At 46.1% G+C, this 26,053-nt stretch overlaps 1 protein-coding gene and 2 non-coding genes across 3 annotated transcripts; 2 read left to right on the forward strand and 1 right to left on the reverse strand.

Annotated features, from left to right (window-relative positions):
• Positions 1–8,040: 8,040 nt before the first annotated feature.
• On the reverse strand, positions 8,041–8,151 carry TRNAL-CAA. Its single transcript has 2 exons — positions 8,114–8,151; positions 8,041–8,086 (listed from the first exon to the last, which is right to left on the reverse strand). It is a non-coding gene; the product is annotated as a tRNA-Leu (tRNA).
• A 1,703-nt stretch (positions 8,152–9,854) lies between these two features.
• Positions 9,855–9,927, forward strand: TRNAR-ACG. Its single transcript has one exon. It is a non-coding gene; the product is annotated as a tRNA-Arg (tRNA).
• A 10,338-nt stretch (positions 9,928–20,265) lies between these two features.
• LOC114041633 (olfactory receptor 12D2-like) lies at positions 20,266–21,207 on the forward strand. The gene has a single exon (XM_027860192.1). It carries the CDS (start codon positions 20,266–20,268, stop codon positions 21,205–21,207), a length of 942 nt encoding a protein of 313 aa, XP_027715993.1.
• Positions 21,208–26,053: the final 4,846 nt, after the last annotated feature.

Consider the following 26,053-nt stretch of genomic DNA (forward strand, 5'->3'; position numbering starts at 1 on the left):
ACTGTTTATCCTTCTCTCTCCTCTTTCACTTCTTACCCTATCCATTCTCAAAGTCTAAATTACTTCTGACCACTACCTTCCTAATCCATACACCCTTCTGAGAGTCCCTCTCTTATCCTATCCCATTGCCCTCCTATTTCTCTGTAAGTTGATGTCTTTTATACCCAACTTGTTGTATGCATTAATCACTCTTTGACCCAGTTTTGATGAGAATAAGGTTCTCTATGTTCAAAGGGTTATCAAAATGTGCATACCCTTTGACCCAGCAGTAGCACTTCTAGAGCTGTATCCCAAAGAGATCATAAAAATGGGAAAAGGACTCACACATACAAAGATATTTAAAGCAGCTTTTTCTGTGGTGGCAAAGAATTGGAAATTGAGGGGGTGCACATCAATTAGGGAATGACTGAACAAATTGTGGTACATGAATGTGATGGAATACTATTGTGGTATAAGAAATGACGAACAAGCAGACTTCAGAAAAACCTGGAAAGACTTGTATGGACTGATGCTGAGTGAAGTGAGCAGAACCAGGAAAACATTGTACACAGTAACAGCTACATTGTGCGATGACTAACTTTGATGGACTCAGCCCTTCTCAGCAATGCAAGGATCTAAGACATCTCCAAAAGTCTCGTGATGGAAAATGATATCCACATCCAGAGAAAGAACTATGGAGTCTGAATGCAGATGGAAGCATATTATTTGCTTTTTTTTCTTCTGTTTTGTTTTGTTTCTTCTTTCTTGTGGTTCCTCCTATTGGTTCTAATTCTTCTTTACAACATGACTGATGTGAAAATATGTTTAATAGAAATGTATATGTAGAGCCTATATCAGATTGCATGCCATCTTGGGAAGGAAGGGGGAGAAAATTTAGAACTCAAAAGCTTATGGAAGTGATTGTTGAAAACTAAAAATTAATTAATTAAAAATAATAAAATAATAAAAAAGAGAATAAGCTTCCCACATTGCCTGCCCTTCACCCCATCCTCCCCTCCACTGTAATAGTTCTTCCATTCATGCCTCCTTTGTATGAGATAATTTGATCCATTTTACTTCTTTCTACCCTATTTTATTTTTTAGAATCATCCCATCATAATCAACTCAACCTCAAGCCTTTTATCTATGTATATACTCTTGCACTCCACTACCCTGGAACTACCCTAGTAATGATAATATTCTTAAGAGTTACAAATAACATTTTCTGACATAAGAAGTAAACAGTTCAACCTTATTAAATCCCTTATAATTAGTTTTTCATGTTTATCTTCTTGTGTTTCTCCTGATTCTTATAGGTCAAAATTTCTGTTCAGTTGTGGTCCTTTCTTCAAGAATACCTTAAAATCATTTAATGTATTAAATATTCATTTTTTCCCTTGCAGTATAACATTCAGTTTTGCTGAGTAGGTTTTTCTTGGTTGCAAACCCAGCTCCTTTGTCCTTCAGAATATCATATTCCATGCCCTTTGGTCTTTTAATGTAGAAGCTGCTAAATCTTGTGTTATCCTAACTGTAGCTCCACAATTTTTAAATTGTTTCTTTCTAGTTGCTTGTAATATTTTCTCCTTAACCTGGGAGCTGTGAAACAACTATAATGTTCCCATGAATTTTCATTTGGGGTTCTCTTTCAGGCCATGATCTATGGATTTTTTTCCATTTCTAATTTTTCTCTAGTTCTAAAACTTCAGGGCTATTTTCCTTAATAATTTCTTGAAGTATGATGTCATTCTTTTGATTTTGTTTTCTTTCTTGGTGTCTTGTAAGGTTATTAGCTTTTCTTTCCCAATTCTAATTTTTTAAAGGAGTTATTTTCTTCTGTGAGTATGTGGATCTCTTTTTCCAATTGGTTGACTTTCTTTTCTTGATTTTTTTGTATTACTCATTTCTTCCTCCCCATTTTTCCTCAACCCCTCTTATTTGATTTTTTAAAATCCTTTTAAAGTTCTTCTAAAAACTCTTTTTGGACTTGTGACCATTTTACATTTTTCTTTGAAGCTTTAGAAGTAGTTGTTTTAACTTCATTGCCTTTTTCTGAGTTTGATTCCTGATCTTCTCTGTCACCATAGTAACTATCTATGGTTGGATTCTTTCTCTGTTTGCTTTTCTAAACAGCCTATTTCTTGACTACTAACTTTATGTTGGGGTCAGGTTCTGCTCTCAGTGCATGGGGAATAATGTCTCAGGCTTCAGGTTTTTCATGCTCTTGTTTTCAGGGGTCTATCTGAGGGTCTTTGACTTTTTGGTTCTTCCAGTGTGTTATCATACTAGGCCAAGCATGGTCGCTGCTCCTACCACTCACACCTTGTTCTGTGAGTGACCTCAGGTACTCTTCTCTACCCCTGAGTCTTGACCAGGGCCCCAGAACCACTACCACCACAGTCGCTCTTTCTCTTCAGGCAGCTACAAGCCTCAGCTAGCCCTTGTGCTCTGGAACTGAAACTAGGGCCTCTGCTCTCCTTCAAGCGACCACAGCCAGTAGGGCCCACACCCCTCTTGGAGACTGCACTCACAAGCCTGTGCTCCTCCTCCTCCTCACCCAAAGCCATAGCGTGCTGTTTGTTGACTTGATGGTGTCTGCCCAGAGATATCTGCACTTCAGTCAGGCCACACTACCACTACAGGAGGTCAGGTCTTTCCTAACTAACTTACAAGTTATCTTAGGCTGGACAACTACTCTACCTTGCCTTTTAATTATTTCTAAAAGTCACTTTGAGGCATTATTTTAAGTCATTTAGAGGCGGGGGAATCTGCGAGAGCCAGGTAATTTCTTGCCATATTCAACCATCTTCCCACAATTCTAAACCCTGAGTTTTCTTTTAATAGACTTATTTACTGTGGATTCTTTCTTTTCTCACTTGGTCTTTGGTTCTAAGAGATCTGGGCAGTTTTCTTTCATAATTTCTTGAGATCTGATGTTCAGGATGTTTTTTTGGTCATGGCTTTCAGGTAGTAATTCAATCTCATCTGACTCTTGGTGATCACATTTGGGGTTTTCTTGGCCAAGATACTGGAGATGTTTTCCATTTCCTCCTCCAACTCATTTTACAGATGAGGAAACTGAGGCAAACAGGGATAGGTGACTTTTCCAGGGTCATACAGTTAGTAAGTGTCTGAGGCCGGATTTGAATTCAGGAAGAGGAGTCTTTCTGACTCCAGACCCAGCTTGCTGTCTGTGCACTATGGCACCACCTAGCTGGCCCTCAGGGAGTCTAGTGAATTACCTCCTATATTTTTGTTCAGCTTCTTCACTTTGTTTTAGTATTCCTTGTGGTTTCTCACAAGCATTAACTTCTTCAGTCCATTCTTTTCCCAATTCCCTCCTCCATGGCTCTTCTATTTCATTTAACTACCATTTTAACACTAGTGCTCCATCTCCTCTAGGAATTCTAATTGATCTTGTGAGCAAAATCTATTTTTCTTTTAAGCTTTGCTTGTGTATGAGGTTTGTATCATGGGCATTTCTGCCCTGAGGAAAACTCGAGTTAAAAGCCGGCCTTGGACACTAACCAGCTATGTGAACTTGGGCAAGTCACATCACTTCTATCTGCCTCAGTTTCCTCATCTGTAAAATAAGAATAACAATAGCACCTACCTCCCAGGGTTGTTGTAAGGATCAAGTGAGATAATATTTGTAAAGTACTTAGGACAGTACCTGGCACATTGTAAGTGCTTAATAAAATTTTACTCCCTTGGTAGGAAAAGTGGAAAGGGTGCTAAGAATCAGACAGTTACTGGACACTAACCTAGCTGCTGGTTCTCTAAATGTGAAATCCCCATGGACTGAACATGTCCATATGCTGCTAGAGGAACTGAATTGGGTCAGTCTTGACATTCTAACAGATCTACTTTTCCATACCCTCTGCTGACCTCCAATGTCCCATCTCCAACTGAATGTCCCAGTAGATATCGGAAATTCGACACATCATCTTCCCCAAAAAATCGTTCTCCCTTCCAAACTGCCCTATTACTATAGAGGGCAACACCATCCTTACAGTCTCCCAAGCTCCCAACCTAGGTGTCATTCTCAACTCCTCACCGTCTCTTACCCCTCCCCCTCATCCAAAATGTTGCCAAAGCCTGACAATTTCATCTCTGCAGCTCTCTTCAATATGCCCCTTTCTCTCTTTTGGCATTGCCCCCATCCTAAGGTAGACCCTCATTGCCTCACCTGGACTATTGAAATAGCTGTGGGTAGGTCTACCTGTCTCCAGAGTCTCCCCATTCCAATCCATAAAAAACAAAGTCATTTTCCTAAAGAGTAAATCTGACCATGTCACCCACCTCCCCCAGGAAACTCCAATGGTTCTGCTCCAGTATTACTTCCAAAATCAAGCATATAATCCTCTGTTTGGCTTGTAAAGTCCTTTACCATCTGGGCCCTTCCTACCTTTTGAGTCTTTTTACACCTTCCACCCCTCTACTTACTCTTGAATCCAGTGAAATCAACCTCCTTTATGTTCATCCTCCTTGGTAGCTCCCAGTCCTGGGCATTTTCCCTGGCCTCTCAACTCTGTCTCCTGGCTTTGCTGTCTTTCTTCAAGTCCTAAACAAAACCCTGCCTTCTACAGGAAGCCTTTCCATATCCTCCTCTACTGACTACTTCCCATTTACCCTCTCTATATCATTGTTTGTACATAGCTGTGTGCATGTTCTTCCCTAGGAGATGGTGAGTTCCTTGAGGGCAGGCACAGTGGTTTTTCTTCTTTTTGTATCCCCAGCACTTAGCACAATTCCTGGTATGCAGTAAGTACTTAAATAAATGCCTCAACTTTGTTTACTTTACCTAAGGTCAGTAAACTTGCATTTAAAAATGTTTTTATAACTATTTCTAAAACATTTGTTTCTTTATTAATCCTGTGCATTTTATTGTATGCATTTAACAACAGGTCAATGATATGTCTAATAACAGAGATATCAAGGGGAATTTCATGCAAAAAATGGGCATGATAAAAGACAAAAATGGTAGGGACTTAACAGAAGTAGAAGAGATTAAGAAGAGGTGGCAAGAATACATAGAAGAACTTTCCAAGAAAGATTTTAATATAACTGATAACCACAATAGTATGGTTACTGATCTAGAGCCAGACATCCTGGAGAATAAAGTCAGGTAGGCCTTAGAAAACATTGCTAACAATAAGGCTAGTGGAAGTGATGGAATTCCAGCTAAGCTATTTAAAACCCCCAAAGATGATGCTGTTAAAGTACTGCACTCAATATGCCAGCAAATTTGGAAAACTCAGCAGAGGTCACTGGGCTGGAAAAGATCAGTTTATGTCCCAGTCCTAGAGAAGAGCAATGCTAAGGAATGTTCAAATTACTGAACAACTGTGCTCATTTCATATGCCATAAAGGTGATGCTTAAGATTCCGCAAGCTGGTCTTCAGTAATATGTGAACTGAGAATTACCAGAAGAGCAGGCTGCTTCTCAAAGAGGCAGAGGAACTAGAGACCAAATGGCCAATATTCACTGAGTTATGGAGAAAGCAAGAGATTTCCAGGGAGGGGGAGAGAATCTACTTTTGTGTAAATGACTACACTGAAACCTTTGACTATATGGATCACAACAAAATGTGGCAAATCTTCAAAGAGATGGGAATACCAGATCATCTTACTTGTATCCTGAAGAATCTATAGTCAACTGAACCCACTTCTTTACTTCTGTAAGGCTAGAGAGTAGGCCCTCCATGTGTAGGGAGAGCCCACCAGTGTTAGTTAGAGTCAAATATAGAACAGTTGGTTGATTTAAGATTGGGAAAGGAGTATGACAAGGCATCTTATTATTATATTGTATTATATCTTATTATATTGTTATTTGTTTAACTTATGTGCAGAGTATGTCATTCAAAATGCCAAGCCAAATGAATCGAAAGTCAGAATTAAGGTTGTTGGTAGAAATTATCAATAATCTCAGATATTTGGATGATACCACTCTGATGACAGAAAATGAAGAAGAATTCAAAAGCCTCTTAATGAGGATGAGAAAGGGTAAAAACTGACTTGAAGCTTTATTTTTTTTTTGGCGAGGCAATTGGGGTTAAGTGACTTGCCCAAGGTCACACAGCTAGTACGTGTCAAGTGTTTGGTCTGAGGCCACATTTGAACTCAGGTCCTCCTGACGTCAGGGCCGGTGCTCTATCCACTGCACCACCTAGCTGCCCTTTGAAGCTTTAAAAAACTAATATCTTGGCAAAAGTCCCATCATTTCCTGGCAAATAGGAGAAGAAATGGAAAAAATGAAAGCAGTGTCAGATTGTCTATTCTTGGGCTCAAAGATCCTTGCAGACAGCTGCAGTCATGAAATTAAAAGTCACTCCTTGGAAGGAAAGCTTTAGCAAATCTGGACAGCAGGCTAAAAAGCAGAGACATCACTTTGCTGACAAAGTTATATTTGGTCAAAGCTATGGTATTGTTTTGTTTTTGTTTTTGTTTTTTTTTCAGTTGCAATGTATGGCTGTGAAAGTTGAACTATAAGGAAAGCTGAGCACCATAGAATTGACACCTTGGAACTGTGGTGCTGGAGAAGACTTTTGAGAGTCCCTGGGACAGCAAGGAAGTCAAATCAGTCCATATTCAAAGAAATTAATTCAGGTTATTCATTGGAAGGTCAAATATTGACGCTAAAGCTTAAATACTTTGGCCAGCAATGAGAAGATAGGACTCAAAAAAGACCCTGATGCTGGGAAAGATTGAAGGCAAAAGGAGAAGGGGGTGGCAGAGAATGAGATAGGTAGATAGTGTTATGGCAACAGTGAATACGAACTTGGACAGACTTGGAGAGATAGTGAAGGATAAAAGTGCCTGGCGTGCTATGGTTTATGAGGTCACGAAAAGCCAAACACAACTGAACTACTGAACAAGTGCTTAATGTTTCTTGGATTGGATTGGATTGGATTGAGAAAATGACCCCTAGGCTTCCGAGAGTGCCGTCAAAGAGGGACAGGGCACCCACAAGGTGAGGAAGCCCTTCCAAAAACGAATCTCGAAAACAACGACTCCCCACGAAGCTCTGGGCAGTGAACTGGAGAGGCAGAAGCACGGCAGGGTGTCAGGTCCCTTCCCCGGGAGGCATCATTTAAAGGGCCTCAGGCAGCAAAAGGCGCTCCACTAAGGAGGAAGATTGAGCAAACCTAAGGCAGAACACAGGTTGTGACCAGATAGCGAGAGCAGGGACAGAAGCTGGGGAAGCCACCAGCTCTGGATGCCGACCTCGGTTCAGCGAAGAAAGATGAGGGAGAGCCCAGAGCTGGTCTAGGGTCTGGGAAGGGATAGATCAAGCCTTGGTGCAGCCAGGAGAGAGGGAACAGCCCTGGGCCAACCCAGAAATGACTGTGGAATGGTCGCCTCCACACTCATCACATCTTCCTCGCCCCGGACTTTTCAGGGTGGCCAATCTCTCGTAAAAGCAGAGTGGGCAGGGTACGACTTGCCAGAGTGGGAATGGAGGTGTAGGACATCCCCTGCCCTTTGTCTCCTGGGACAGCTCTTTAGGGCTCGGGTGGACCTCATCTATAGAGGTAACCCAGAAAACGAAAACGAATCTACAAAATGGGATTCGGGAATGCTCTGTCTTCTCTGCTTCTGCAGGGAGAGTGGCAGCCAGCAGACCAGGGGACAGGCAATGGAAAGACTTTGAAGACAACTGCAATTGTGGAGGACGACCCCTAACCCTGGCACTAAAGCCCCGCCTCCAACTCCTACGCCACCCCACCCCCTCTCCTAATTAGCTTGAGCGTCTGAAGGCAGATTGGTACCTGAAGAGCGCATGGGAAGCCGGTGCTTGGGTTCTACGCCTTAGCACATTCCCCAGCCTGCTCATCAGCTTTAGAAAATGGCTGTGAGGAACCAGGAACTAGAGGGGCAGTGGAAGTGGCTGCAGCCACCTCGGGGCCGGGAGGAGGTTCGCCGGAGCTGTTCAGGAGATCCCGTGTCAGGCCTGGGGGGCGCACGGCCGAGGATCCCGCGGCTAAGGGCTGGCACAGCGAGAGGCCGCGCCGCCCACCCCAGTACGCCGTGCCAGACCCCGCGCCAAAAGCAGACAGCTGCCAGGAGTGGGATTCGAACCCACGCCTCCACACGGAGACCAGAAGGCTCCCGAGCACAGGGAAAGCTCACGCTTGAGTCTGGCGCCTTAGACCTCTCGGCCATCCTGACGGCCGACAACCCTTTCCCTTCCCAGGCCCTCTGTCTTATCCTCGGCCTCCCGAGCACGCCCAGCTCGTGGCTCCCCGAGTCTCCCGAGCTCCTGTCCTGCCACCTCCCGCTGTCGTGGCTTTGTCCCCGCTCTGGGCCCACTAGGGACGTACTTCTCACGCCTTATGCCTCTCGCCGGATGGAAGAGAAGTTCCGCGAGGCCAGGCTTGCGTCTGCTCCCAGTCCGGGGCTTGGCACACAGTAGGCGCTTACTAAGTGCTGGGGGATGGGGATGAGGGGACAGGAACTTGCAAAGGAGACACAGCGATAGAAACAGAAGGGAGAGGGGACGAGAAAAAGACAGTGAGCCCAGGAGTCCTAGAGAAGAGGCGGAGGCGTGTGGGACCCACGGCGTCTCCGGCTCAGTGGCCCTGTCTGGGGGTGGGAGGGAGGGGCGAGGGGGGGTGGAATTTTAAAGCGTCAAAACCGAAATCGGAATAAATGAGCCCCAAAGAAAGAAGAGTCCCCGAAGCAAGCAGCGGGAAGGGGGCAGGCGCGGTCCCCCAGCACCCCCAGAACGACCTGTCTAGCCATGAATGGCCTTCTGGGCTTTCTTGGGGTTCAGGTCTGCGCGGCGGTGGACAGGTCCTGGAAGGCTTCCTAAATGCGCGCTGTGGGGGAGGAGGGAAGTCCTTGCAACTACCGCCCCCTCCCATCGGAGGCCCTCCGGGACGTCTAATGTGAGCAGAGGTTAGAATGTCGGACCTGGAGTCTTCCTGAGGCCTCGGACTCTTATTAGCTGTGTGACCCTGAGCGAGTCATTTCACCCTTCAGTTTCCTCCTCTGTAAGATGAGTTGGAGAAGGAAACGGCAGACCACTCCAGTATCTTGGCCGAGAAAACCCTAAATGGGGTCACCAAGAGTCGGACGCTCAGTAAACGACTGAGCCTTGGCCCCGCGGCGGGAGCCGGTTCTGTTGGCGTTCCAAGGGGGTAGGCTCGCCCGGGAGCTGGACGGGTCACCGCGTGGTCCACAGGCCGGCTCCCGACCTCGGAGGGGGGCCACGCCCGCAGGGGAAACGAGCCCTGGAGCCTCCGTCGGGCTCCAGTCGGGCTCCAGCGGAGACGGCGGCCCGACGGAGGCTGCAGCCCTTCCCGTGCGCAGTTAGGGTTACCCTCCTCCTTTCTGGGTCGGGCCGGAGTAGGGGAAGGGTCCGTGCTCGGGCTTCGCGGCGGACCGGACGGTCCTCAGACTAGAGAGCCGGCTGGGCGTGGCGCTCCGACGACCCCGCGGGGCAGCTGGGTGTGGGCTTGGAGTCAGGGAGCCAGAGGCTAGGCGGGACCCACGAGAATCCTGATCCAAGGGGGCCCCAGCGTCGTCCAGCGGCCCATGAGACCCCACAGCTGAGTCTGTTAAGGAGGAGGGGGATGGGTTAGGGTTAGGGTTAGAGTCGGCCAGGGGCGGGATCCCGATCCAGGCGATTCCGGTCCTGCGTCCTCTAGGCAGCATCCTGGATCGGACGGGGAGCCTCAGGATCGGAATCCAGGACGTAGAGAGAGTCTGAGGGGCACAAGAGGCTGGGCCTAGGCGCGGGGCCCTGATCGTGGTGCTGACGCTGCTTTCTGCGGGGCGTGGCCTGGGTCTGGGGCGGGCAGAGATGCTGGGCCCAAAGGCCCAGACTTTGCATTCAGCAGCGCCCTCGTGAGAGATGTACAGAACGTCTAGGGCCAGTGGCGCAATGGAGAACGCGTCTGACTACGGATCAGAAGATTCCAGGTTCGACTTCTGGCTGGCTCGGCTCTTGAAGTGTTTTTCTGTTTTTTCATTGCTTTCAATTGAGTTCCTGTTTGTTGTACTAACCCGGGCATCCCTGGCTTCACTTAGTTTACAGTGAACACAGAAGTGAGGCAAACACTCATCTACTCTCGAAATACCTTGGGAGGGTAGAGGAAGACATAGAGAGGGATGTCTTCCTGGTAACTTCCATTTCTTCTCGGCTTAGCAGGGAAAAGAGAAGTAAAATTCACTTTCTAAAAAACAAATATGTCCTGCCTTTCAGTGAAAGTCCTCTGGACACTTGAAGAAAGCTCTCATGCCCATCCCCAGTCTTCTGTTCTTCAAATTCTGATTTATTCCTAGGAAGTTATTTCCAAACCCAACTGGCAACTCCCCAGATCCGCAGTAACCTCCTTACTGAGCTGTGGTACCCAGAATGGAAGCCTGTTTTCCAGATGTGATCTGACCAGGGCCAGGGCAGCAGGCTCATTCTTATTGAATATCCTAAGCCCCTATGGAGGGAGCTCTGAGGTCTAAACTAGAAAGCCCTTGAGATGAGAGGGTGGTCCCCTCGTCCTCTCTGGCCGGCTTGCCAGACTTATTGCTGTCACTAAACTGGAAGGAGCTATGACTGAATCTGTATTCACAGAGATTTCAACAGACTAGAACTATGGGTCAAATCGATTAAGACGGAATTGAATAGGGATAAATGTAAAGTCAAAAAAGTAAGTATAGCTATTGTGCTATAAGAAATGATGAGCAGGCAGACTTCAGAAAAACCTGGAAAGATTTAAATGAACTGATGTTGAGTGAAGTGAGCAGAACCAGGAGAACACTGTGCATGGTAACAGCCAAGTTGTTCGATGACTGACCTTGATAGACTTAGCTCTTCTCAGTAATGCAAGGATCCAAGACAACTCCAAAGGATTCACAATGAAAAATGCTGTCCACGTCTAGAAAAAGAACTATGGAGTCTGAATGCAGATGAAAGCACATTATTTGATCTCTCTTTTTATGTTTGTTTGTTCTTCTTTCTCATGGTTTCTTCCACTGGTTCTAATTCTTCTCTACAACATGACTAATGTGAAAATAGATTCAATATGAATGTATATGTAGAGCCTATATCAGATTGCACACTCTCTTGGGGAGGGTGGAGGGGACAGATGAGGAGAAAATTTGGAACTCAAAATCTCATGGAAGAGAATGTTGAAAACTAAAAATAAATTTAAAAAAATTTTTAAAGTAAGTATAGGATGGGGGAGTCATAACTGGACAGCACTCCATGTGAAAAAGACCTGACATTTTAGGGAGTGATTTTAGAAATAATGGTCACTGACATCTAAGTTATTTCAAGGGTCATAGAAACAAAAAATGCTACAAAATGTTAGAGTGCACTAATGGAGTACCCAAGGCAAAAGTCTTAGGATAACAGAGTAGAAAAGGCTTCGTCTCCAGAGTCAGAAGGCCTGGGTGAACAGCCAGAATGGCTCTTTGGGTGAGGCAGCCTCTCTTGGACTCAGCTTCTTCATTTGTAAAAGGAGAGGATAGGCAGATGATCTATCTGTACCCTGCTCACATCACATCTGGGGGCAGGTCCTCAGTTCTTAGGAAAGGACACCAACAAATCAGGGCATACATTAAAGACAGTGGCCACATGGGCAAAGGGACAGGAAGTCAAGCCATGGTAGGACTGATTGGAGGGAATGGGGAGGGTTTTGCCTGGGTCATGATGTCTAACTTCAGATATATGAAGGGTCTTCTCCTCAGTCCTAGGGGGCAGAATGAAGACCAGTGACTGACGGGACGAAGACATTCCTCACCATTGAAGCTGTCTAAGCTGAGGCACTGAGCTCCTCATCACTGGAATTCAAGAGGAAGTGGGATGACCCCTTGGGGGCAGTGTTGTAGAAGCCTTTCCTGGGTAGGTTCCAGTTGGACTGGAGGCCTCCAGTGCTGGGCTTCTTGTGGTCCTTTTACCCCACCCTTGAGTTAGATTCTGCAAAGCCCTCTTGGGGATCACTCAGCTCCTAGCAAGCAGCTAACATGGCAGGTCTCTATCTTCCCCAGCCTTGCCCAAGGCTTGAAGAAGTACATGGGTATGTGTAAGAGCCACTGTGTCTGATCAGAGTGGGGGTCACCTTCCCACCCCACCCCATCCCACTGGCTGAATCAGTGAGGACAGAGAGCATGAATGGAAAGGTCTGCAGTTCGACTGAGAAAATTATTCACCTAACTCCAATTGTCCTCCAAATCTACAGGCTGCACAAAAGACTGTGACCCTGTGGCAGAATAAAAGTTAGGGTTAGAAGTTAGAATTGGAAGCTCAGTTCCACCACCCACTACCTGCATCACCTTGGGCAAGTCCCTTCCTCTCTTTGAAACTCAGTTTTCTCATCTGCAAAATAGGGACAGGGTTGTACTTCCCCATCTAAGAGTCTGATTCTACAGAAGACACCTTTAATACCCAGAAGAATCATTCCATGGGGCTCTTTGGAGAGGTTTCTCTAGAGGTAGCATTTGAGACTTTCTACAGAGCCTAATTGTCCCCTCTCCTGGCTCCAGCAGACTCCATAGAGACTAGCTCCCTAGAAGTTTTTTCTTTGGTAAACAATCACCCTACTTCCCCAGGGGAACCCAGAGCCTCTTCTCCCTAGGCAGCTCCTCCTTCATATGCCCCACCCTGAACCTCAGCCTAGGGGCCCTCAGAGCTCAGGATGGGAAGATGAAAGGAAGCCCCATCTTTTATCTCTGAGTTTCCAGCCCTGGAACCACACAGACGGTCAGATAGAAATACAAGGTAAGTGTCCTGGTCCCTCCATCCTTCTAAGAAAGCCAGTCTGGTACAAGCCCATTGTTGCCTCAGACCCCTGGGGCTTTAATGTACTTATGGAGAAGCTAAGACCCAAAGAGAAGTGCCCTACTCCTCCCTAGTCTGGGAATTGGGATTTCCCCCCTGCCTCACCAGCAGGCACCAATACTCAGCTTGCTTAGAGCTTTACTCTCTGCATGTTTGGGGGCTTCAGTTTTCTATACAACAAGGGGGCTGGATTGTGAGACCCTTCTCAGCTCTAAGATTCTGACTATTGCCATGCAGTGTATGAAGGCACTATATACATTGACACTCATCTCACTTTTAGACACTTTTAGACTTCCTTTTTATTGAACTGAAATCTGACTCCCCAAAAGCTCCCTCTAGTGTCCACCAACAAGCTGTGGGACTTCATATTCACTGTTTTTCCTCCCTAGACCTCCATTTCCCCACCAAAAAAAAAAAAAAAATGAGAAGTGGGGTTGGGATGATTCCTGCAATCCCTTTTGCCTCCAGTGTTTTGAGTCTAATGCCTCATTCCCATGATGTTTTGGGGGGGGGGTTGGGGGGTTGTTGGTTTTTTTTGTTTTTTTTTTTGCTTTTTTTTTTTTGCTTTTTGGTGGGGCAATTGGGGTTAAGTGACTTGCCCAGGGTCACACAGCTAGTAAGTGTCAAGTGTCTGAAGCTGGATTTGAACTCAGGTCCTCCTGACTCCAAGGCTAGAGCTCTATCCACCATGCCAGCTAGCTGCCCCCATGATAGTCTTTCAAACTAGGGGTTAGAGACCTGGGTTCCCAGCACAGAATCACAGAACCATGGAATTGAGAGTTGCCAGGGACTTCAGCAGTCATCCCCACTACAACATGGGATCCCTCCTAGCTAAGTGTCAGACATCTTCCATTAACTTTACTGGACAACCTTAGGAGAACAGAACCTTTCTTGAAACCTTGAGTTTTGCACCTGTAAAATGGAGCTGCTACAGCTGTGTAGCTGTAGGTGTGGGTCACTTGGGACAGTGTGGAACTGACTTCATTCTCCGGCACTCCTGACATTTCCCACCCCACCCCCCAAGAGAGAAGGTATCTTGTCCTACTCTGAGCAGCTCACTGGTATGCCCTTGGGTCTCCAGCTGAGATCTCCCAGGAAGGACAAAGAGTAGCTACACCCTTATGCCTGGGACACACATGGTGCCTAGCACTGTCCTGAGCACACTCTGCCCTTTTCCTCATGGAACTAGGGAAGTTCCTTGTATTTCATGGGAGCTTAGAAGTGAGAGGGGTGCCTAAACCAGCAGACATCACATAAGAACTCAAGCCTCCTATGATCAGATCCTAAACTCTAACCCTAACACCACACAGATCAGACAAAGCCAATTCTGAAGACTTAGGAAGAGTTAAGAGCCTGGTAGGTGATTCTGTTGAGCCCTGGAGCCTGAGTTCCATAGCAAAGTCCAACCAGTGGTTAGCTCAAGCTAAGGCATCATGGGGGTTGGGAGGAGTAGGTCAAGGATAGACAGTGTTCATGGCCTAAGGAGGCCTCCCTCACCCTCCCTGGCTCCTCTTCCCCCTACATCCCAGCCAGTCATCCAGCCAGAGAATGTCAGATCTAGAAGATAGCATCTTGTTCAATCCTCTTGTGGTAGATGGAAAACTGAGGCACAGGAAGTAGATGTGACTTAGCAAGGCCGTGTAGCTAGTAAGAGATTTTAATCTAGATCTGTCAGCTCCAGATTTGTTGGGTCTTTCCATCCTAACCACATTCCTGGGGGGTCCCTAGGGAAGGGACCTCCTGGTCCCAGTGGTCAGCAGCCTGACCCTGGCTGAGGAGCAAGGGGATGCAGAAATGCAGCTAAGGCAAGAAGCCCAAACTCCAATCAGGAATGAGCAGATAGGGCTTCCATATTCCTTCCCCCATAAAAACCTGGGCTACTCAGCTCTCTGGGCTCTGGTCAGAAAGGTGGTGATTTTGGTGGGAGGTGGGGGGACAATTCGGTTTGTTGCAATAAACCCATATTAAGCACCTATGATATATAAGGCACGGTGACAGGAGCTAGATATATAAAGTCTTGGGCCTAGAGGATGGAGGAGGGAATGCTGTGAGGTGTATCCAGGTCATTAAGATTGGAGAGATCCTCAGTTAACAATTAGGAGTCCAGGAAAGGTTTCCTGTGGGAGGTGGCCCCTGAGTGAGCTTGGATTCTAAGAGGTAGAAGTGAGAAAGGAGGGCATTGCAGGTCACAGGTGGAAGGGGCCACACCCTTTGCAAATACCTGGAGAACAGAGAGGGAATGGCTGAATGGGCAGCCTGACTGAATCACAGAGTGGAACCAGGGCAGGACCATGGAAATGAAGGTTGTAACAAGATTGTGGAGGGCTTGACAAGTTGGGGAGCCTCCTCAGGATTGTAAGTGACCTAAAAATCATCTGGTGAACCACCCCCATCTCCAAGTGGGCTTGGGCAGAGACAGAGAGAGGTTCCAAGAGGGGAGACGCCAGGTAATGTGACAGTGTCCTCCTGGCTCCCCAAGGGATCTCATCTTTCTGTCCCCATGGACATTCATCTTTCTGCATCCAGAGACTCATTCTATGTAGAGATGTAGCCAGGATCTCCCTCTCCAGAAGCCAAGCCAGGGCCTGCCATGGTGCACATGGGGGTGAGCCATGGTTAAAGCTCAGGATTCTCCCTGCCTCCCAGCCCAGACCCTCTTAGGTACCAATGCTCTATGCTGGGCTTGTGGGGAGGCTCCATCACATCCCACCACCCACCTATTTTCCATGCCTACTCTGGGTCATTCTTCCCTGGACTGGAAAAGCATGAACTGGACCAGACCGGGACTTTTGTTCTGCCTTTCATGCCTGCATGACCTACACTTCCACCTGTATTCAAGTGGTGGGGAGCTCAGTGCCTCAGCTTAGACAGCTTCAGTGGTGAGAAATGTCTCCCTTCTGTCAGTCACTGGTCTTCATTCTGCCCCCTAAGACTGAGGAGAAGACCCTTCGTATATCTGAAGTTAGACATCATGACCCCCTCCCCATCTTGTGTCCAGGCAAAACCCTCCCCATTCCCTCCAATCAGTCCTACCATGGCTTGACTTCCTGTCCCTTTGCCCATGTGGCCACTGTCTTTAATGTGTGCCCTGATTTGTTGGTGTCCTTTCCTAAGAACTGAGGACCTGCCCCCAGATGTGATGTGAGCAGGGTACAGATAGATCATCTGCCTATCCTCTCCTTTTACAAATGAAGAAACTGAGTCCAAGAGAGGCTGCCTCACCCAAAGAGCCATTCTGGCTGTTCACCCAGGCCTTCTGACTCTGGAGACGAAGCCTTTTCTACTCTGTTATCCTAAGGCTTTTGCCTTGGGTACTCCATTAGTGCACTCTAACATTTTGTAGCATTTTTTTTTCTATGACCCTTGAAATAACTTAAATGTCAGTGACCATTGTTTCTAAAATCACTCCCTAAAATGTCAAGTCTTTCCCACATAGAGTGCTGGCCAGTTAGTTCTCCCCCATCCTATACTTACTTTTTTGACTTTACATTTATCCCTATTCAATTCCATCTTAATCAATTTGACCCATAGTTCTAGTCTGTTGAAATCTCTGTGAATACAGATCCAGTCATAGCTCCTTCCAGTTTGGTGACAGCAATATGTCTGGTAAGCCGGCCAGTTGCCCCCGCGTTTGAGTCCCCAAGGAAAGGCCTTTGCTATCTTCCTATCCAGCCCTAGCCCTGGGGTCAGAAGGACTGAATTTGAAGCTAGCTCCAACTCTTACTTCTAAAATAACCCTGGGCAAATCCCTTACCTCCTCTGTGCCTCTGTTTTCTCACCTATAAAATGCTTTAGCACTACTTATACTAACTGGTTCACAGCACTGTTGGGAAGAAGGCACTTTGCAATTGAAGCTGTTATCATTTCTGATTTCACAAATGTTTCCTAAGGGACCACAACATGTGGGGGTCTGGGATTAGCCTGGGGAGACACCAAGATGGGTCACAGGCTTCTGGCTGAGAGGGCCTTTTGGACCATTAAGCCCTGCTCCCCCACTTTACAGATGAGGAAACTAAGTCCCAGATATGCCATATGACTTGTGCAAAGGTGCTCAAGTCATGTCAGAGCCTAAAACCAAACTCAAGTTTACTGAACCCCTCCCCCATCCCATTTGTAAATGGAATGGATCTGCTGATTTCAGGTTCCCCAGAATCTCAGCCTTAAAGGGCACCAGGCCTGACTCACACTTGAAAAATAATCTCATTCCAATCCAATTCAACAAGAACTCATCAACTGCCTACTGTGTGCCAGGCACAGTGCTAAGTGCTAGGGACACAGAGACAAAAGTTAAGCTGCCTTGCCCTCAAGGGGCTTCCATTCTCCTGGAGGAACAACACACACACACCACACACACATACACACACACACACACACACCACACACATATACACACACATGCACAACACACATACACATACACTTACACACATATACACACAACACACACATATAACACACCACATACATACACACACCACACAGAACATACACAACACACATCATGAACACACAAACACACAATCACACAACACACACACACATACGCCATTTCAAACAAGAACATTTGAGGAAGATGGGAATATTGACAGTAGAGAGATCAGGAAAGGTTTCCCAAAAGAGGTAGTGTGTATCTGGAGCCTCCAAGCTGGTGAAGGGATGAATGCCAGGCATGTGGAAAGAGCCTGTGCAAAGGTCTGTAGGTAGGAGATAATGGGACAAGAGACTGAGGATTGGCAAGGAGAGCATGGAATGTATGGGGAAAAGTGATGGGCATGAAACTTGGCAAAGTAATCCAGAGGCAGATTTTGGAGGACTACAAATACCAGGATGAAGAATAGGTATTCTTTCTAGAAGTGACAAAGGATATCTGTGTAAAGGGGTCCTCTAGCCTGTATTTGATGACTTCTAGTAGGGAAGGCCTGGAGTCAGGAAGACTTATCCTACCAGAGTTCAAATCTGGCCTCAGACACTTAGTAGCTGTGTGACCCTGGCCACATCACTTCACCTTGTTTGCCTCAATTTCCTCATCTGTAAAATGAGCTGGAGAAGGAAATGGCAAACTGCTTCAACATCTTGGCCAAGAAAACCCCAAATGGGGTCATGAAGAGTCAGACATGACTGAAAATACTGAACAAAAAGAAGTAAGAAAGAGCCCTCTACCTCCCAAGACAGCCAATTGCACTGTTGGTCAGTTCCAACTCTTAGGAAACATTTCCTTATATCAAGACTGGATCTAATGGAGCAAGGTGAAGTTTCATAAGGCTAAAGGTAAAAACTTTTCCTTGGGTCCAAAAAATCCATTTCACAAATACAAGACAGTTTAGACATGGTTAGCAATTCAACTGAAAAAGGTCTGGGGGTCTTAGGAAACTGCAAGTCAACACTGTCAGTACAAGTCAACAGTATGACGGCACCCAAGAGAGCTAATTTATTTTTTAATTTCCTTGGTAAAGGGAGAGACTTTTGGTTAGGAAACTCACTCGACCAACACAGACCACCAGCTGTTCCGCATCTTCTGGACTTAGAGTGCTGTCTAGGGCATGGAAAGGTTAAGATACTTGACCAGAGGGTGATGCCCAGTATGTGCAAAGGACTGGACTTGAGCCAGGGCTGCCTGTCTTGGAGAGCATCCTACCATGCGATATATTATAATGCTTCTCAATGCCATGTCGGCCTGCAGGAAGGAAGGTACAGTGTCCAGGGTTAGGAAAGGGGTATTTCCAATCTTTCCTTCCCTGTTCAGATACATCTAGAGAATCCTGGTTGCTTCTGAGCACTACATTTTGAACAGGACAGAAAGAAGCCAGAGAGGATCCAGAGGAAGTCAATCGAAAAAGTGGAGGCATTCAAGTTTATGCCACAAGTTTATATAGGGGTATTTGGACTAAGGAAGAGAAGATCCAAGGGAGGACTGGAAGCTATCTTGGACATCAAGGGCTATCCCCTGGAGGAGGGAGTAGAATCTTTCTGCCTGGTCCCAGAGAAGTGAATACACAAGCAACAAGTAGAAGTTGCCAAGAGCCACATTCCTGATCCTTCAAGTCTTCCCCGGGCAGAATGGACTACCTTGTAAAGAAGTAGCTTCCCCCTTGCTGGAGGTCTCTACACCAAGGCAGGATGGCCACTTGTAAGGGAGGTGGGAAATGAGATTCTCATTCAGGTCTGGAGTGGACTGGAGACCTCTGAGGCCCTTCTGGTGCTCCTGTTCTGTCCATGGAAGCAGCTGGTCTATTCTGTACCTGCAAAAGAATTCCATTCACACCATTCCACCCTGAAGAAGCCATTTAGGTTTTTGGGAAGACCCTTCCCATCCCCTGCCAACCTTCAGAGGAGGGTCATTCTGCTTTGGGAAGACTCTCATGGGTAGGCACTGGCTTCTTTGCAGCTAATATCCCTAGTTCTATTCTCAGAGCCCAACCAGAAGGAGGCTAATCCCTCTTCCACAAGATACCTTTCAAGGACTTGAATGCAGCCCTCATGTCCCTCTTGAGCCTCCTTTTCTGCAGGCTAAATGTCCCAGTTCCTTTCATTGTCTCTCATCTAAAATGGATTTAAAGTCCTTCTAACACTGTGGCCCCCAGAAATGAACAAAATATGTCGGATACGATTTGACCAGGGCCAAGGATGCTAAGGGACCCTTTCTCCCCCCACCTCCCTTTGCCTAAAAACTCAATCTCTATCAAGGAAGCCCAAGATCCCCCTCCCTGTTGACTGCCTCATCCCAAATTTGCCATTCCCTGAATCTCCCAGATCTATCTCAGGCAAACTTCTCTCTAGCCAAACCTCCCCTGCCTTGGGCTTGAAAATGGCTTCAGTAACTCCAATCTGAGATTTTGCATTTGTAGCTATGAAATCTCATCTTACTGGGTTCACTCTGAGATGCTCCAGGCTTTCAGGCTCTTTGGGAATCTGGGCTAGTAGGGGCCTAACAGAACAACACATTTTAGGCAATGAGTCATGGACCTCCAACTGAGATAAATCAATACTAAGTTATCAGACTGAGTTTGTGCCCTCTTAATAACGGTTAATAGGATTCAGAGATGAAAGGGATAGAAATCATCTTCTCCAAATGCCTCTTAGAGATGAGAGGGGAGATGTTCATGGAGCAGTCTGAAGTCACAGCAGCAGAACTAGATTTGTCCCCAGGCCATAGTTTCATTTGCAAAGAGTGTGGGGAAACTCTCCAAGGAAGGGAGTAATCAATCAGTGCTACACGGGGCAAATCAGGGAAGGCTTCCAGGAAAAGGTAAATTTCTCAGTAGGAGGCTATAAGGGGAAGGTTAGGAGATTATGTCCATTAGGGGAAGAAAGTGACTCGAAGAAATAAGTGAAGAGTGAGTAGAGAGCTGGGAGAGAGCTGGGGGAATCATGGAGGCCAACCTGCCTTTTACTGAAAAGGAGACAGAGGGCAGAGTTGGAGCGGAGTTATCCCTCGCTAGGCCCCCAGGCTCCTGACCTTTCTATCCTCTCAGAATCACGTGCCCTGGCTCGGGCTTAGAGAGATGAAGGGCAACGAGACGCTGGTGACTGAGTTTCTGCTGCTGGGACTCTCAGACTCAGCGGACCTACAGAATTTTCTCTTTGTCATCTTTGTCCTCATCTACTCGGCCAATGTGGTGGGCAATGTGACCATCATGCTGGTGATCTGGACCGAGCAGCCGCTGCACACCCCTATGTACTTCTTCATCAGTATCCTCTCTTTCATTGACATCTTCTATTCCTCCACTACCGTGCCCAAGATGTTCACCAACTTCCTGGCCGTGGCACAGGCCATCTCACGCCAGGGCTGCCTCGCCCAGATGTTTTTCTTCCACTTCCTAGGAAGCACCGAGGCGATGCTGCTCACACTCATGGGCTTCGATCGCTACCTAGCCATCTTCAGCCCCCTGCGGTACCCGCTGCTGATGACGCGGCCCCTCTGCCTGGCGCTCACCGGCCTCATCTGGTCCATCGGCTTCTTCCACTCGCTGCTGCACGTGGTCATGATGACTCGCGTGATCTTCTGCCGGGGCCGGCGCGTGCAGCACTTCTTCTGCGACATCGCGCCCTTGCTGAAGCTGGCCTGCTCAGACGTTCGCATCAATGAACTCCTCCTCTTCGCCGTTACTGGTTTCCTAGTCCTGGGCTGCTTCACCCTCACCTTCCTCTCCTATGTGCTCATTGTTTCTGCTGTGCTGCGCATCAACTCGTCCGAGGGCCGCCAAAAGGCCTTCTCCACCTGCGCTGCGCACCTGACCGTGGTAGTCATCCACTATGGCTGCGCTGGCTTCATGTACCTGCGCCCCCGCTCGCGACACACCCTGTCCCAGGACCGTGTTGTGGCCGTGCTCTACACAGCTGTCACACCGCTACTCAATCCACTCATTTACACACTCCGAAACAAAGAAGTCAAGGCTGCAATCAAACGGGTTGTGGGACGCAGGCTGGGGAGCCAAGGGGACTGATGAGGCAGGGGGAAGGCAGCACAAATGATGTCCAGTTCTCGACCCTCCTCATTGAAGGACGGGACCCATGGCGAACCAGACTGAGCAGGTCAACAAGACGGCTAAGAGGAGGTGCTGGTCTGCCAAAGCATTCTGGAGGGTAAACTATTGGTCTCAGCTTCATAGAGGGTCATCCCTGAGCTCTCCAATCTACTACTAACTTTAGACTAGTTCCTTTCTCTCTGGGACCCTCAGTCTGTTCTGTAAATTGGAGGGGGTGGTTAGGCTTAGAGGGTGACTAAGACTTAGAGGGTGCAACTCTGACTCCTATGGTTCCTTGGAATCTTCCCCCTCTGAACCCTCACAGCACCGTCCTGACCTTTCATAAGGCATTTATCATCCTCCACAAACTATTTGTGTACCTGTCTTATCTGCCCTACTAGACAAGTCTGACTTCTCTTCTGTCTTCTGTGTGTCCAGCACAGTGCCCTGAATATAGAAGTCAGGACTTTTCAACCTTGACAGCTAAGTGGCGCAAGAGATAGAGCACTGATCTGGAGTCACAGAGTTAAAATCTGGCCTCAGATACTTATTAGTTATGTGACCCTGGGCAAGTTACTCCACCCTGTTTGCCTCAGTTTCCCCATATGTAAAATGAGCTGGAGAAGGAAATGGCAAATCACTCCAGTATCTTTGTGAAGAAAACCCTACATAGGGTCACAAACACAACTAAACAATGACAACTTTGTGACCTTGAGCCAGTCCATATCCCTCCCTCAGCCTCATCCACCTCCTCTTTAAAATTTTGGGGTCTAGACTTATTGCCCTAAAGTCACTGCCAGTCTGCTGGCTGAATGAATTAACAGACAAGGGAGAAGATGAAGAAGTGATCTCACATCCTTCTCTGATAGTAGGCTGGATGGAAGAGAATGAAGGGTCCTGGGACATGAAGGATGGCCATGAAAACAAAAGGTCAGTTTAGCATTTTAGGAAGAAATTGGACCTCCTTAGAGAGGGAATGGGAAATGAAACCCAACTCTAGCCCAGCCTGGCTAACAAGGTCCCTTGCCACAGCACATGTCTGGTTAGGACTCCCTCTCCTATAGTGCTCCTGGGAGCACCATAAGCTAAGGAAAGAACAAAACCGTTGAGGCCACCTCCCCTCGGTCTCATTACAGGGGAACTAGTCAGAAATTTTTAGAATCTCAACCTCCCCCTGGGCCTTGTTAGTTGGGCTCCCTAGCAGGTTAATTAATCTTCTACTTCTATTCCTCAATCCAGGGCAGCCTGACCTAACTGGTCTTAGTGTATCTGGTCCTTCTCAGTTAAGTACATGGACCTTTGGTTCAGAAGAACTTAGGTGAGGGGCTCAGGGAGCCCATTTAGTTCAGAGAGAGGTTGAAGTCATTAAAAGTTAAGAATAATTTCCCAAATACAATCCAACTATCAACAAGAATATTTCTCCCTGTTGTATCCCTCCCTTGATATTCATAATCCAAAGGTCTTTGGGTAACGTTATCTCCATTGTTACATCCTTCTCAAGGACTCTCACAAGACTTTGATACATGCATATGAGGTAGCCCACTGAAGGAGACTTTGAAGGCAAATGATTTTGATAATCCACAAATAATAAGTATACTTTGGGGCCTTGTCTGCATTTGCATCTGTCAATTGTGTGACTGTAAAGATATGGTTTGTTGTAGAATATTGTGAAAAACCTGCCTATTTATTCCCTTCCCACATACTCATCAAGGCTGCCCTTCATAAATTTGTAGATTCATCTCATTAAAATTTTGTGAAAGTATTTCAGTCAATGGTTGTGGTTTGGACTTGCCATTGGAAAGTAATAAGGTTGAAGATGTTTCTTTCCAAACATTTGATGCCCTTCTTTCATATAGCTTGAGAAGGAATCATGCCATGTCTTCACAGTTTTTGACACAACTGAACAACACACCAGCATCAATACTCTGTGTGTGGGCCTTTGGTTGGACTCTGTTGCTTCTCCCATTTTATTAGGGCTAGTGTCATTTCTACTTCCTCATGTGGCACATCCAAATGACATGGCTGTACCACCATTGGTGGTGAAAACCATTTATTATAGACATATTTGCATATTTTAATTTTTCATCTTTCTAGTTTCATCTCTAAATATGTATCCTTGGAGGCAGAGCCAAGATGGCATAGTAAAAGCAGTGACTTGCTTGAGCTCTCCTCCAAACCCCTCCAAATACCTGTAAAAATGACTCTAAACAAATTCTAGAGCAACAGAACCCACAAAAAGACAGAGTGAAACAAATGGCCAGCCCAAGACAACCTAGATGGTTGATAGGAAAGATCTGTTGCACCAGGCTGGGAAAGGAGCACAGTTCAGCGTGGGCCACACAGGCAAAGACCAGGCCTCAGAGAACCTGGAGGAGGCCTCAGGAGACTGAATCACAGGCAGCTGTGGTGGTTTCTAGACTTCTCAACCCACAAATGCCAAAGATAACTTAGAAAGCCAGTGAGAAAAGTCTGTTGGACCTGGGTGAGAGAGGAGCACAGTCCAGTCCTGGCCCTAGTGCAGCCCCAGGATGGTGGCCACAGTGACAGTGGTTGCTTCCAGAGTTCTCATTCCACAGATGGTGGGGAGATCAAGCAGCTGATCAGAGGAAGATTGCAGGATTCTCTTCGCTGGTGCTGAGGCAGGATTCTCTTACTTTGCCCTGGGGGCCACAGTCCTGGGGGGGGGTGGTTCCTGGGACAAGGAGGAGTGCTAGCATGGCCTGTGGTGGAGAAGGAATCCTCCTCACATTTCCAAGGCAGAAAAGAATGCTTATAGTCACTCATGGACCAAAGCACAGGTCAGGAAAGGAGTAAACACCTCACCTTTGATCATACCACTTTGGAAGAACTGAAAATTTACAGGTCCCTAGAAGTATCTCTGAAAACAGCTGCACAAAACCTCTGAAGCTTGGGACAGTACACCCTCCACATTGGAAGCACACTCCTACCTTAACAAAGAGTTAAAAAGTAAAAGTAATTGGCTGGGAACATGAGCAAACAGCAGGAAAAAACTCAGACTACAGAATCTTACTTTGGTGACAAAGAAGATGAAAATGTACAACCAAAGGAAGACAACAAAGTCAAAGCTCCTACATCCAAAGCCTCCAAGAAAAAAATACGAATTGGTCTCAGGCCATGGAAGAGCTCAAAAAAGATTTTGAAAAGCAAGTAAGAGAAGAAGAGGAAAACTGGGAAGAGAAATGAGAGTATGCAAGAAAATCATGAAAAACAAATCAACAGCTTGCTAAAGGAGACCCCAAAAATGACTGAAGAAAATAACACCTTAAAAAATAGACTAACCCAAATGACAAAAGAGGTCCAAAAAGCCAGTGAGGAGAAGAATGTCTTAAAAAGCAGAATTGGTCAAATGGAAATGAAGGTCCAAAAGCTCACTGAAGAAAATAATTCCTTAAAAATGATAACGGAGCAAATGGAAGCTAATGACTCTATAAGAAATCAAGACATTGTAAAAACAAAACCAAAAGAATGAAAAAAATAGAAGACAATGTGAAATATCTCATTGGAAAAACAACTGACCTGGAAAATAGATCCAGGAGAGATCATTTAAAAATTATTGGACTATCTGAAAACTATGATCAAAAATAGAGCCTATACAACATCTTTCAAGAAATTATCAAGGAAAACTGCCTTGATATTCTAGAACCAGAGGGTAAAATAGAAATTGAAAGAACCCACCAATCACCTCCTGAAAGAGATCCCAAGAAGAAAACTTCTAGGAATATTATAGCCAAATTCAAAAGTTCCCAGATCAAGGAGAAAATATTGCAAGCAGCCATAAAGAAACAATTCAAGTACTGTAGAAAGACAATCAGGATAACACAAAATTTAGCAGCTTCTACATTAAGGAACTGGAGGGCTTGGAATATGATATTCCAGAGGTCAAAGGAGCTAGGATTAAAACAAGAATCACCTACCCAGCAAAACTGAGTATAATCCTTTGGGGGGGGAGAATGGACATTCAATGAAATAGAGAACTTACAAGCATTCTTGATGAAAAGACCAGAGCTGAATAGAAAATTTGACTTTCAAATACAAGACTCAAGAGAAGCATGACTTATTAAAGTTGAACTGTTTACATTCCTACATTGAAAGATGATATTTGTAACTCATGAGACCTTTCTCAGTATTAGGGTAGTTGGAGGAAATATTATATATAGACAGAGGGCACAGGGTGAGATGAATATGAAGGGATGATATCTAAAAAATAAAAGTAAGGGATGAGAGAGGATTATACTGAGAGAAGGAGAAAGGGACAGGTAGAATGGTTAAATTATCTCACATAAAAAATACAAGAAAAAGCTTTTATAGTGGAGGGGAAGAGGGGGGAGTTGAGAGGGAATGAATGAATCTTAATCTCATTGGATTTGGCTCAAGGAGGGAATAACATACATACTCAATTGGGTATGGAAATCTGTCTTACTCTACAGGAAAATAGGGGGGAAGGAGATAAGAGAGGGGAGGGATGATAGAAGAGAGGGCAGATTGGGGGAGGAGGTAATCAGAAGCAAACACTTTTGAGGAGGGACAGGGTCAAAGGAGAGAATAGGAAAGAATGGGAGGCAGGATAGGATGAAGGGAAATATAGTTAGTCTTTCACAACATGACTATTATGGAAGTATTTTGCATGACTATACACATATAACCTATATCAAATTGCTTGCCTTCTCAATGAGGGTGGGTGGGGAGGGAGGAAGGGAGAGAATTTGGAACTAAAAGTTTTAAAAACAAATGTTAAAAATTGTTTTTACATGCACCTGGGAAATAAGATACACAGGCAAAGGGATATAGAACTATATCCTGCCCT

The sequence above is a fragment of the Vombatus ursinus genome, unplaced genomic scaffold (assembly GCF_900497805.2).
Source record: "Vombatus ursinus unplaced genomic scaffold, bare-nosed wombat genome assembly UNPS02014176.1, whole genome shotgun sequence".
Classification (NCBI taxonomy): Eukaryota; Metazoa; Chordata; class Mammalia; order Diprotodontia; family Vombatidae; genus Vombatus; species Vombatus ursinus.